At 42.1% G+C, this 14,415-nt stretch overlaps 1 protein-coding gene across 1 annotated transcript in view; it reads left to right on the top strand.

Moving 5' to 3' along the window:
• LOC115773794 (flocculation protein FLO11) overlaps nucleotides 1-14,415 on the top strand; it is a 67,470-nt gene that overhangs the window by 1,489 nt on the left and 51,566 nt on the right. Inside the window, exons 2-4 of the mRNA XM_030720711.1 lie at nucleotides 4,220-4,285; nucleotides 10,116-10,317; nucleotides 13,887-14,336. Of these exons, the coding sequence (XP_030576571.1) occupies nucleotides 4,220-4,285; nucleotides 10,116-10,317; nucleotides 13,887-14,336 (718 nt within the window). The remainder of the gene's footprint in view (nucleotides 1-4,219; nucleotides 4,286-10,115; nucleotides 10,318-13,886; nucleotides 14,337-14,415) is intronic.

Genomic DNA, 14,415 nt, shown 5'->3' with positions numbered 1-14,415 from the left:
GATTGAATGAACTGAGACTGCAATATATTTAAGGCAAACTGAGGTTTAGACAATATTACTGGAAGAGCAGCGCAATCGCATCACAAAGTTTACCCAAAATGCATTTTTTGATGTTCAGTTGGTGCAGTTTTGCTTTTGGAACTATTATGCAGTCATGGTAAAAAGAAAGTACACCCTATGTCAATTCTAAGGTTTTACACGTGAGTACATAATAAAAAAAAGAATCTGGTCCTTAGCAGGTCTTAAAATTAGGTAGATTCAACCTCAGACGAATAAAACGTGTATGTAACATAATATACTGTCATTATTTTTTAACAAAAACTAAGCCACAATGCAGAAACAGTGTATAAAACAAGTTTTTTTTTTTTTTTTACTTAGTTAGCAATAACTTAAAGTAATTTTTTCCCTGTATTTCTCTCATGCTGTGAAGGAATTTGGGCTGTATGATATGCTGATCTCCACTTTGGTCTCGTCTGTCCAAAGGACATCGTTCCAGAAGTCTTGCGATTTGTTCAGATGCAACTTTGCAAACCTAAGTTGTGCTGCCATGTTCTTTGTAGAGAGAAGAGAATTTCTCCTGACAGCCAGTCTTTTTCTAATTGTGCTCTCATGAACTTTAACATTTAGCATGCTAACTGAGGCCTGTAAAGTTTGAGATGTAGCTCTTGGGTTTGTCGAAGTTTCTCTGAGCACTGCAGTCTGACCTTAGACTGAATTTGCTGGGATGTCTGATCCTGGGATGCCTGGGAACCACCTTGAATGCTTTCTACTTGAGAATAAACTCTTTCACTGCAGAATGATGCTTTTCTACGATCATTGCTGATGTCTTTTCTCCTTGGCATTGTGTTAAAACACACCCAAATGCTCCATATCTGCAAACTGACAACATTTCTCCCTGTAGTAGAGGTGCTACACTTGATGATCAGTTAATCAAGTACATTTGATTATCAGCACCTGGCTGTTAATTGTCCTCTTAATTCCTATCCATTTGAAGTTGTCATTTTTATTATGGCTTGATACCTAAAACCTACTTTCTTTTCACCACGGCTGTGTATGAACATGTGTACGGAAACGTTTTAGTTTCCAGTTGTAGTCTGAGATTTATCGATCAGTCATGAAGAGTCTGTGTGAAGAGGAAAAGGAACAGCATTGCCAAAATTCAACTTTGAAACCTTTGGCTACTTTGCTATTGAAAAGGTTTTTAAAACGATTCTGCATTTGTTAAAAAAAGACTGTCTTGAACAATCCCTTTAGATATACTACTTTAAGTTGTGCCAGAAACCTTTATTCTGATTTTACATCCCACCTCATAGACAGGTTTGTACAGTATGTGAGGTACCACCACCCTAATGGCAGTTTCTTTTCTCCAGATGCTACCTGGATTGGTCTGGGTAATTTGTGTCCTTGGTGCTGACCTCACCAGCATCCAGCTCCCTGTTCGATTCCTGCTCCCTTAATTAAATGCTGATTAAATGCCTATTAATGCACGCTGACTCACAGACGGGGTGTAATCAGGTAAAACAGAATTAATAAAACATCCAGTGTGGTGCTCGGGAGCGAAGGAAGAGCTCCCCTGAGAAAGACAGACAGATGGTGGCAGGAGTCACCAGAAGGAGGACAAAGCAAGAGTGGGAGAGGGGATAAAGCAAATACCAGCCACCACTTTGGTGATTAGTTCTAAATTGGTAATTTGATCTAGCTGCTTCCACCTACTCATTATTGATAAGGCTGACCATATTTGACCACATTTCCCCCTGCTGGCTCAGACAGCACAACACTTCCTGTCCGCTTGCCAGCCCACGCCGCCCTGCGCTCAGTGGTTCTGACAGGAAGTGCCGTGAAGTGCAGAGTTGTATGGGGGATACATGCTGTTGACACACGCGCTGTGGAAATCTCATCTGCTGGGAATCTCCCTAATCTCATCATCTGAATTGAACAAGGAAAAGAGGAGCAGCAATCACTTTAGACCAACCCTCTGTGGGATTATGTGCTGTATTTGTGATGATGGGTCAAATGATGGCATCAAAGGCAGAGAGCGGACACCGAGTAATGCAATTTTGTTTGAGCTAATAGAGCATTAACTCTTTTGTTTTTTTTGCATGACTTTGCTTCTTTCTTTTTTCTTTTTTAGCAGGAATGAACAACACCATGTAGACTAAAAGACTGAGTTCATTAATGAGCTTTGGAATTGATTTGAGAAACTGGGAATCTCCAGGAAACATGGAACAAGGAAGCACACAACCATGAGTGAGCATGCAACAAAGGAAAAAGGGAGACAGACAAATATAGAAGATACAAATTAAAACAGGAAGAGAATCCCCACTGAACGGGGAGATGAGAATAACTTAACCAAAATGCAAAAACAAAGACTGAGCCAGACACAGAAACATGAGGAAGTGCTGGAATACCAGGGATTCGTGGAATAACACAAATAGTCTGAAACCAAGAACAGAAGGAGATGAGAACTAAAAACCTGAGAATATAAAGAACCAATCCAGGAAATGCAGCTACAAGAAAACACAAAACCAGAATCCAGAATCATAATCAAAAGTGCAAGACCACAGGGACGTGACATTTTTAGGCCTTATAAGTTTTTAAAAACTCACCGTGTACAGCCCATAGGCTTCAGAGAAGAATCACTCTCAGGCCGAACAAGATTTCAGTGTGGGCCTTAAGCTTAAGACCAGGACTTTTTTCACAGCGAGTAATCCAAACCAGACAGCAACATATTAATGACTAACCTCATGATGTCGATGGCTTCAACTCAGAGGTTCTCTTGGCTGAACTTTCATCCATTTTCAGTGTCTCTGCCTATTGAGGACACTCAACAAATGAACCCTCATCCTACATTTACCCTGTGCTTGTTAGCCTAACCATAGCTCTGTAGCTAGGCACAATTATTATATCAACTAGCCCGACTTCACTAACCCTCTAAACACTGTTTACGTCCAGAGTCAGCACTGCTAAAAATGAGAAAGTGAGACTCATATTTGTGCAAAAAAACTAAAGGTTTAGAGATGCAATTCTTAGTGAAAACATAAAGAAAATAGAATGAGTGCTTTGCATCCTAATAGAGACGCAGTCTCGTCTAAGTTTAATTGAATGCAGCCTCTTTTTCTTTTTGCCCAATTTTCTCTTTCAGTCCATTTGATTTCTCTACATTTTAATCACAGGCTGCCCCAACCCCCAGCCACTCCATCCACTGCTGTCTGAAAATGATGTACTTGATTTCACATTCACCATAATTAGCCACAATGAGGTCACTGGGCCACAAGTGCCGTGATTTACTGGAAAACCGGTTGTTGTTCCCCCTCCGTTCATTATTTGGCTGCAATTAAGGCTTCTATTAAGGATGAAGAGCTCGTGAGGTATTCCTGGCATAATGCGTATAATCATACATAATGTGCTTTGTTGCATACAACAGGTAGATAGACAAAGACGATGAGATGGACAGACCTGACGCTGCCCCCTAGCCTCTCATGGTGGCACTGAAGTGGTTGGAGAGCTGCAGAGCAGAGGAAATAGAAACAAACATCAGCCTCCATTGTCTTCCTGCCCTGTGAGCCCCTCTTGCCCCCTGTCACCCACTCTGGACCGAGGTTACAGCCCATGAATGAAGGGTGAATCCTGGGAGGATCTACTCAGGCTCCCTGGAGTGGATCAACTCTGGAGCTGACTCAGTGCTTCTGGGAGCTGCCAGGAGCTGCAAAAAGAGATGGATGAGCTGCTGGGAATTGGCTGGTGTTGTGTCTTCAAGTGATTGATGAGTTAACACAGTGGCTCCTGCTCCACGGGTCAAACTGATGCACCCGGACCATAAGACCACCGTACTGTCCGGAGGAAGCTTTATGTTAAAAGAAACGAGAAGCAGACATTTTGTAAACTGAGCAGATGTTGGAAAGCTTGTTGTGTGGGAGAGAAGACTTCATCACTGAGTCCTCAGGTTCTTCTATAGGAGCTCAGACTGCTGGAGGTGTTTCACAGCAGCTCAATAATCAAGACAGAGGGGGTTTAAATATCTCCAGAGAGACCACTCACTGTGTGGCTTTATGTGCGCTTTTTAATGCTTCAGTCATTGTTCTCAAATCTGAGGCTCGTGGAGTTGAAAGCATTTCAACTCTTTCAACTGCTCAATCTCAATCTGATAGATCTGTTTCTAAATGAGCCATCTTTCTGCAATCAATACGCTTAAAAATGACCTCTTTTCTTTTTCTTGCAGAGGCCCATTTATGTGTCTTTTGTCAGCAAGGCTATCCTGTGGGATAGAGGAGTCTGCCACTACACCGTGAGTGCCCAATTTTACACCTCATAGCCACAAGAAACCTGAACTACAGCCGTTATCAAGAATATTTTTGGTATTCTTGCCTTCTCTTCAGTTTTATTCTGTAAGATTTGCTCGTACAAGTGTTCCAAATTGGCACATCCTTCTAGCTTTACAAACTTCTTTTGTTTGTGTTCATGGCAAAATTTTGTAACTAATATAATTCAATAGGAAGTGCATTTCATGTCTGCAGCACATATTTTTGTTCAGGCAAAGCAGGGACGCCTCACCACGGCACACCGGTGAGGTGGCGACCAGCATCCTTAGAAAATCAATGACATTTAGCAGCTTCAAGCAAAGTAAATGTTGGCCACTTATCATTTTGAGGATTTTCTTGGCAACCAGAGTCACGAATGTCTGCTCACAACCAACAACAACAAAGTGACAGCTCATGAGCGAAAGGCTTCCTGTGTGGATGCTCCTCAACCCTAAATCATGTTTCAGCACTTAAACCTAAACTAGTATAAAAACTATGAAGTCTGTGACTTTGAACTTCTGTCTCAGGTGTGAGCAGTGAATAAATTCGGGAGGCCTTGACTGCACAGTGGCCAAAGATTTTCAGTTTACAGTAACAAAAATCAGGAAATCCTCACAGAAGAAATCAGCAAATGAATTTTTCCCTTAATAAATTACATGAAGATTTAGCTTTGTTTTCACTCACAGAACAGAGCTATTTTAATTTTGAAATTCAGTAAAGCTTTTCATCAATTGGACCCTTGTTTTTCCTCTAACAAGCAACACAAAAGACACACACACACACATGCACACATATTCTTCTTCTTCTTCATCTTCTTTCTCTTCAGCACCCACGATTCCCCACCTCTCCCCTCTGCTGAAAAGCGTCTGGGAGTGGATGTGCCGCAATTAACAGCGGAGTTGCCATGGGGACAACACAGTTGTGTGGGCTGGCTTCCTGTCTCGGTCTCTGGTTAAACAAACAAGTAAAGTCATCAGACAAAGGGGCCCGCTGGTGCTTACAGCCTCATTTACATCCTCAACTGCTTTCACCACTTCTGCATTCACAGAGTTCATCGGGCCTGGCATCACCCGCTGCCATTCTCCAATCTTCTGCTCCCACTCCGGCTATATCTAATAAATCACGAGGGCATTGTGATGGTAAAAACTGCCCCCTGTTGTACAGAGCCACAACTTTTATAACAACAGTAGCTACGCAGACAGACAGCGAGGCAGTTGTCCCAGGTGTTGAAGCTCCTGCACTGTCACCCAGGACACAAGCTGCAGTGGACGCTGCAGGTCAGGCTGCACAGGTGCCCAAACAAGGCAGCAAGCACTCAAATATACCAGGGTTTTTGCACACACATGGATTAAGCCTAGTCCCAGAATAAAAAGAAAATTCAGTGAAGATGGCCACTGAAAAACATTTTTAACTAGGCTTAATTCAAGGATGTGAAACTGAAACTTGGTGTTTAAGTTAATTTACAGTATTAATTACAGTATTAATCAAGTATTTACATCTTGATTTGCCAGCATAAAATTATTTTACAGTGTACCTACTGTAATCTTCTTCAACAATGGTGTTTTTGTAAAATTTTGAGAGAAAAATAAAATTTTCGAGGGTAAAGTTGTAATTGTAGTAAGAAAAAGGTGGCAAATTTATGACAGAAAGTTTGCACGTTTATGAGAAAAAAGGTGTCAAATTTACTTGACAAAAGCTGGAGATTTACCTTAAAAATGTGGGAATGTTTATGAGCCTAAGTGAGAAAAAAGTTATGACAGAAAAGTGGCAAATGTGCAAGAAAAAAGTAGCAAATTTACTTGAAATAAATGGCAAATTTTGTTCTTTCAGTCAAGGAGCAATATCATTGGGAAGAAATTCACATGTTTGAACTCCTGTGACCAATAACTCGTGCAAAATATTATTAAATCAACAATCATATCATTAAGTCTGACAACAAACTATGAGCTTATTTTCATTAAAACGAGTTGTCTTCTGATCTGCACTGAACTGAACAGCATCGACCTCCATGTGCAGCTGGCTGTGCAAGAAGTGTGAAATCATCATACGTACATATTCAGTACAAACTTTGCTTTCATACAGTTTCACCAAAATGTAGGGAACCTCCATTGTGTTGGAATATGGCACTAAAGCAAAAATTAATGGAGTCACTTCTTTAAATTTGGTTCCTGCACTTTAAGACATCTGCTGTAATTAATTTTCCCCAGACTCTGCGGCGTGTACTACTGTAATCCAAAGTTTTATAAATATGGTCAAACAAAAGAAGGTTATGAGGAAACACTGTATTATTGGGAACTCACTGAATGATTCTCCTAATGGAGAAAAATACCCCAAACATTTAAAGACAGGGGTAGATGGTTTTATCATATTTGACTGACAGCCCTGAACCTGTAGCTATCCCCTACAAACCTGAGATTAGGATAAAGGCAACAAACTACAAAAGAAAATCTTGGTTCCCTCATACCCGACCTTTAAGGACCTTCAAAGGTTCTGAGCGCAAACTGTGTGACTGTATCATGGCATCCTTGCTGTGCCGAGTTGTTTTGGGACCTGCGGGCTTCGGAGGAAAAGCTGCTGGGCCCTCTGGGGCTGCGTGGGCCTGTAAAAGGGGGGGGCATTGTCTCACCATCGAAAGTAGAAAGTTGCTCTGAATGCTAAGCTGCATCTGAGCCTGGCTTCTGACACGAGCTGATAATCAGATTTACTCCCCTGAATCCACCGGACTCCACAATGCGCCCCACTGTCGTCGTCCCTTGCTTTGCCTCTCGCCGGCCCCCCTCTCGCCAGTATCCCGACCCTCTCCCCTCCTCCCCCGCAGCAAAGCTAATTACACCCCACAGAAACACAAATCTCCATGATTTAAAAAGTCACTCTTTTTCAGGGGTTTAACCTTGTTAGGGCCTAAGCCTGGCTTTCTTGTGCTTCAGCTCTGTGAAGAATTCTCTGTTCCTGCAGACACTGGGATATAGACACACTTCTGTCTTTGCTCGTAGTCGTCCGCCTGTCAGAGGGTTCACTCAGAGGCAGCGTAATTAAGAGTGTGTGTGCAGATGTGTGTCTGTGCCACTGCTTATGTATGCTTCTGTGTACATATGTGTGTGTGTGTTTAGAGGTGGGGCGGGGTGAAGGAGCACACGCAAGGCTGTCCTCTGCAGGCCATCTGGGACTCTGACTAACTAATAGACTTCCTACATTCATCGAGCAGCGCTACTTGTACATCTCAATCACGGAGCTGTTGACCACAAGCAGGCCCGTAATGACATTAGCCAGCTCTGGCTGTGTGAGGACAGCGTGTGGGTTGCCTGACGCCAGGAGGTCAGCCTGTTTCCTGGGTGCCTGCAGGGCCTCCGATGAAGCCCACACGAGTGTTACGGGTGTCTGCAAAAACTACAGTCCTACCTACTGTCACTGCTGGAAATGCCTTCCTCTGTGACATGTTACAGTCACTTTAATCTGTTTTCTAGCAAGATGCCCGTTTCTTTTGAGCGGTATTTCCCCCGAGGTCATTCAACCAACCCTCCTGTGCTGATACTCCATTTAATGTGTTTGAGTGTGTGATAATTATATAAAACTTTATATACAGCTTAATTTCTCAATAGAGGTACAGAATAAGCCAAATATTAAAGGCCATAAAGCAGACAGTGCTGTGTAAAAGTCTGCAGTTAACCCTCATTTCTTTATATTTTGCCAGGAAACTAGGAAACAGGTGCGGATATTTATGTGCAAACATTCATGGAAATACAGTAAATAAGGCAAAAACTGAGTTTGTAGAATTCTAATAAGCTTGAAAGCCAACATTTTAGTTTGGCCACTTTTTGTTTTTCAAGACAGCCTGAGCCCTCATCGGCAGCTTTCTTGGAATTTTAAGCAGTCTTCAGGAATAGTTCTCCAGGCCTCTTGACAGCCAGTCGGTGGATGAACTGAAGGGCCAGATGCATCTCTGTCAGGTCTTTGCTGGAGTTCTTTCTTGTTTCTTAAGGATGTAACTGTCAGGGACTATTCATCTGCTGTAGATATGTTTTGGTGGGGGTTGAATAGAGTAAAATTAGAGTTTGAATAGTTTTGTCATCCAGTTAAAGATAAATCAAGAAGTTCGTGAGGACTGAGTGTTTAAACTTATTTTTTCCCATGCGGAAACTTGTCAGTGTGAGATCTGATTTAAATAAAAGGAGCACATGTTTAAAGGACATATTTGGATGGACCGACACAGTTTTTGAGTGGACTGCAATGGCGTAGACCTACGTCGACATTCGTGCGCGGCCCTGTTCCGCAGAAGTGTCACGAGCTTGATGACACCAGCCGAGTCTAGCCCCACAAAGCCCTACTCAGCCTTTTTGAAGGACCTGAGTTTCAGGTATTAAGGAACCCGAAGGGGAGGAAAGGCAGAGTGGAGGAGAGCGGCCCCCATCGCCACCTCCTGCCCTGCCATTTCTACCTCACTTCTCCCTCTTTACATCACAAGAATGTAAATCTTTAAAGCCTCTGCTTCTGAGAGAAAGGAATCAGCAGAGATGGTGCAGGGATTTAAAAGCTGATCCTCCCTGTGTGAGTCACAGACAGTGCCCCCACCTTTCACCCCCTTTCTCTTTCTGTCTGAGGTATTGTTTTCAGACAGATGTTGTATCTGTGCATTTTCTGTTTGTTTTTATTGTATAATAAAGGAGTAAGGAGCTGCACTTTGTTTTTCAAGAAGCTTAAATCCAAGTCAAATAAAAGCCCTGCGTCTGCGGGCTATTTATTACAACTGTTTGCCCTCAGAGGGCCACAGAGGGACTGAATGACTCACTGGCACCAAGACTGTATGCTGGGCTTGGATTTCTGTGGCTGACATGCAGCCCCTCCTTCAATATTGACCAGCTTTTATCTCCCGTGTCTCCCGAGCAGTTTACTCTAGAGTTTTATCACCCTCGCGATAATTTTCTGCCTCATTTCTGTCATGGAGAAGCCAGGTGAAGAGGAGGAAGCTGGAGGTGCTGATCTGTTTTGTCGACACAAGGGGGCAGTGGTGGTACCATGCAGTGTTTGAATCTCCCCCTGCATACAGCAAGCCTTCTCTTTCATGCTTTTATTTTGTAATAGCATGAAGAAGATGTTTATCAGTTTGACTTTTATTTTGCACATGTGTTTAGTTCAGTCACAAATAACAGTCCAAATAACTTGTATACCATATTTCTCATCATTTTATAAATTATTCTATTGTATAATACATTTAAATGTAATGGTTACTTTTAATTTGTTATATTACTTTGTGGTTTCACTCACATTATGTATTTTTAATTGATGTTTAGTATTTCTTTTAATTGAATAATTTTTTCCTTTTTTTTTTACTTTATTTATTGTTTACTTAATTATTTTCTAATCATATTCATGTTTTTGAGTGATTTTTAGTATTTAACTATTTTTATTTCATTTCCACATTCTGATTTTTTTTAAAAATAAATTTAATTATGTTTTTAATCCTCATCTTTTTCAGGTTTTAAGTTGCAGTATTTAACATGTAGTTTTTTATTTGTTCAAATACTAAATTTTTGTGTTCATTCATGTTTTGCTTATCCTTTGTTTTTAATCTTATTTTTAAGTGACTGTGTTTTGTTTGTTTTTAATAATTTTATTTGTTTATTTTAATGTTTTAATTTAATTACTTTTACTCAGTCACATAGCTGCATATAGTTCTTTTAAAATTCAAACATTGTTTTTTTTTTTTTTTTAATGGAACTTCATTTTAAGAATAAGAGCCTTTCACGTGTGGAAAAATATTTTATCACTCTCTCTTTTTTGCACCATATTGAACAGTATTCTCTCTGCTTCCCCCTGCAGGCCCACGGTCGTCCAGTTCCTCGTACTTCTCTGTGTCCACGGTTCCTGTCTCACATGAAGGCTCACTCTGAGGACTTCAGCCCTCTGTGTTACTGGAGCTCCAAGTTCAGACAGCAGCCTCCTCCTCCTCCTCCTCCTCCTCCTCAGGGAAAGATCCAGAACACACACACTCCCACTACCCCAAAGACCCAAATGCTGCTGGGTGAGGGTCATTAATGAAACATCTGGGGCTTTCACTGCTGACTTCTTTAACTCCTCAGCTCTGCTCATTAGCAAAGTTCCTCGCCTTTTCTTCCTCATCAGTGAAGCTAGAGGCCACCAAGCTCGCCGTTACCTCACTCTGTAGTTGTGTTTGGTTAACTACAAATCCATCCTCTCTGGCGAGGAAGCGTCCACAGCGCCGCCCTCCTGGTGGTCCTCTGGTGGGAGTGAAAAGCCTGGTGCCAGGAGACCTGCCGCTCCTTTCAGAGCCCGGCCTCTGATGTGAAGGCATTTTTTCCCAGCACACACCTCAGCTCAGCACAGCAGGGCACTGCTCCCAGTGTGCTCGGCTGAATGTGTGTGAATGTGTGTGTACAGCAGAGGGGGGGGGCATTTCTTAGCATCGGGGTCTAATACTAATTATACTGCCATATGGTGGTCGGCTCCCTCACAATCGCCCTTAACCCTCCTCTCTGAAGAAACGTGCTGCGCCCAATGCCATGGCTGTGCACTCTGACACATGTCATTCATATGCACATCAGCACACACATGCACCAGTTCATGTACGCGCGCGCGTGTGTAAGTAACAGATGGGAATGGCAGGGCATTGTAAGAGGAGGCAGTGCAGAAATGTGCTCTCCAGTGCGTTCTCTTTATCCCCCTGTGCTGACTCCTCTTGGCGACAGACCCCCAGGAAACAAGAGCAGATTGTCTGACACCCTCCACCCCCTGCAGCCCCACCAGCACCACTACTACACACACACACACACACACACACACACACCCTCACAGCGGTCAACAAAAAAATAGGAGGAGTGAGAGGAAATGGGCGGCGCTGCTTGGATTTGAAGTTTGTGGAAGGGAATCTTCAAGGTATGAAAGGAAATGTGGAAAGAGGAGCTGGAGAAGAGGGGATAATGATTTTGTCAGGAAAAGAAAAGACGTGGGTTCAGGTTTGGACTTAATGTGGGCATTTAAACACATTTTCTGGATATTAAGTGTCACAGTGAAACATAGTAATTTATCAAATGCCACAAAGTCCACAATACTGGCTGATTTTGTCTGTTTTTCATATCGAATGTCCTTGGATGTTCTTGTTGGTTGGCTAAATACTGATAAAGCCCATTTGTCCCTGGTTTTCTACAACCATTCTCCGCATTAGCAGTGCTGCTGCCCGTTTCAACATATGAAAAATCAAGCTTGCAATCACAACTCTAATCATCACGTGAGCTTTTGTGTATTCTTTGATTTATTTTAACCATTTGCTTATTCAGGTTGACTCTCCATTAACTGCTTTACTTCATCAGATGGCCACAGCTTCATTTCCCCCTGTTACCCCTTATGAAGAAGGAGAATTTGTGTTAATGAGCACACATTTTACATTTTTTTCCATGTCTCATCTGTCCAGTCTTCTCTACTCATTGTATCTGTGGACACATTTGGGCGCTGAAGGGCTTTGTGTTGGATCTAATCACTGCGGCGCTCACATCGATTTTCACACGTCATTTGTATTTTAATGGACTGGATGACATACGGTATTAGCCCTGATACCATGTAGGATACCATGCTATGACTGGCAGAAAGCTATTGTTTTGTAGCACAAAGTTAGAGGTGTCAGGGTGTGCCATAGTTGAGGAGGCAGCGAGCAGGTTTGGTGTTTTGGAGTTCACTACAGCCCACAGTAGCCTGCGTACTGCTGCAAGTGCATACTCTCTGAGCTGCTGTGTTCTGAATGAGGGATGCTACAATATTATTATTTTTTTTATTATTCCATTAACTTAAGCCATATAGTTTATTAAGCTAAATGAAAAGGCATACACATTAATTGTTTGGGTGATTCTTTAGTGAGTTTAGTTGATATTTTGGGAGTTATTTAAGTGCCAGTTGATGGAAGGTGAAAGAACAGAGGAGGACTGGCCATCCTATCTGTGCTAGCAAGAAAACCTTAAACACAACATATAATTATTTGTCTTCTATTTGTCTTGTAAACATAAATTCTGTGTGTGTCTTCATACTGCATCCTGGTTGTCTCCTTACCTGGATATGGGCCAAAAGGGTGAAAGGAGCTCAATCACCTGCTTAATGCTTCAAAGCTTGAACCATGAAATAAGTGCCAGAAAATCCACATTCAAGAATTGTGTTTTGGAGCAGGATAATGTGACCTGCCACAAAGCAAAAATGGTTCAGGAATGGTTTGAGGAAGATTAAGCATCTGAGGGAGTGCTGGACAAGGAAGGAAGTGGAAACACCGGGTTAACACCTAACACGGAGACAAGGATGTGACCACAAGATACAGGAGACGCTGGGGAGGCTAGGCTAAATCTGACCACAGAGAAACAGCTGCATATAAATACCAACAAAACCCAGAATAAACAATTGGCAAGAACTAAGAATAAGCATAGAAGCAAACTGTGATTACAAAAGTAAAGAAAACCCCGAAAACAATGATTCCAAACTTCAGATCTCACAGATTATGACCAAAATACAGAATAATTAATTCAGAACTATGGGTCCAAAAATGACAAGCTGGGTGGGGATTTTTAATTGCGGTAGCTGTGTGGGTGTACTCACATATTCCACACTACTCATCTGTTCTTTTATGTTTGTTTAAATTAGGAAAGTTTTATCTGTCATTGCTTTGACTCAAATGCAGGTACCGTTTCAAAGAATATCAAATAGTTTCTCATTCAAATCCAACAGTTTCTGTGGGATGTGCCCGCTGATCCCACAGCTGTTCATGCAGTTGCATTTCAAACATATTGTCTGAGTCTTGGTACCAATTAGAAGAAAGTTTTATTCATTTTTCCAACTTTTTTTTTTTTCCAGGGTCTTTCTTCATCACACTTTGTGACAGAAACATTCAAACTTCAAATTGGTTCTAGAAAGTTGGAACTTTTTATCTTTAAGTCATCTTCTCTTCATTTAAGTTAAAATTGTATTCTTTTTGTTGTTTGTTTTTCGATCCTTTTCTTTTAATCTTTTAGTCTTGCTTCTCTCCAGCTTTCATATCCAATTTATATGCCAAAATTTGAAGAGACACTTGTTCTCTTTCATGTTTCTTTGACGTTATCATGAAAAGACAACAGAGAGTGACGTCTGAATCTCTCTGAGCCCCGATCTTACACAAGTCCTTTGAAAACTAACCCAAACCATCAAAACCCTCCGATGCAAACACAGGTCGTGACGTTCCCGCACACTTGTTGCCACAAACAGCTTGTAGGACGCCTTCAGTGTATACTCTTTAGATGAAAGGCTCCCCTGCCCTCAGGTCTGATGCTTGTTGTGAATATGGAGTTGGGAAACAGGCAGCTGCTCCAGTGGGTTGATGTCTTGCTGCCTTTGTTAGCAGGCCGACCCACTCAGCAGGGAAACGAGTGTCTGCTCCAGGACTGAGGAAAGTGGGAACAAAACTGTCACGAGCAGACTTTGGAGGTCTTAAAAAATGACCCACAATGTGTTGACCTTCAAGTAATAGAAAAGTGCATTTATTCACTTTATTCAAACCCACATTTAAAGTCAGTTTAGAAGCAGCTCTGTGATTGAAATGAGTCTCTTGTGTTTTTATTGAAGGGCACTTCCATCAGAGTCCCATCAGAAGAGCAAGTGTCGCACAGAACTTTGGTCTGATTTCAGGAAGGCGCTCTGCTATCATCGTTCCCTGTGCCCAGCTTCCTGCTACTCCATCCAGCTTTAATCCAACGCCTCCCCACAACAACACGCCTCAACCTGACTCTGAAAGACAGCAAAGCAAGTCGAACCCCACTCTAGCGTCTCCTCCTCCTCTTCCTTCTCCTGCTTCACAGGAGAAACATCCCGAGAGGGAAATGGTGCTACGGCCTGTCATGCTGGAACCAAACTATGAGCTAAACCAAAGACCTGCTGGATCAGCTCTCTCAGCTTCGCTGAGCTCCTTCTCCCGAGGGTCTCTTTCAGATTTAAGTCGTCCACCTTCCAGTTTATTTAGTCGGAGTACCGACTTCACCAGTGGCAGGAGCAGCGTCCTCTGTGATAAACCACCTGGTAAAACTTTCACTTAGCTTCCTTAATGTGTCTTTTAGAACTGCTACAAATTATAATTTATTTACTAATCAGCTATCAG

This window comes from Archocentrus centrarchus, chromosome 23 (genome assembly GCF_007364275.1).
Source record: "Archocentrus centrarchus isolate MPI-CPG fArcCen1 chromosome 23, fArcCen1, whole genome shotgun sequence".
In the NCBI taxonomy this organism is placed as follows: Eukaryota; Metazoa; Chordata; class Actinopteri; order Cichliformes; family Cichlidae; genus Archocentrus; species Archocentrus centrarchus.
This window is presented reverse-complemented; position numbering and strand designations above follow the sequence as displayed.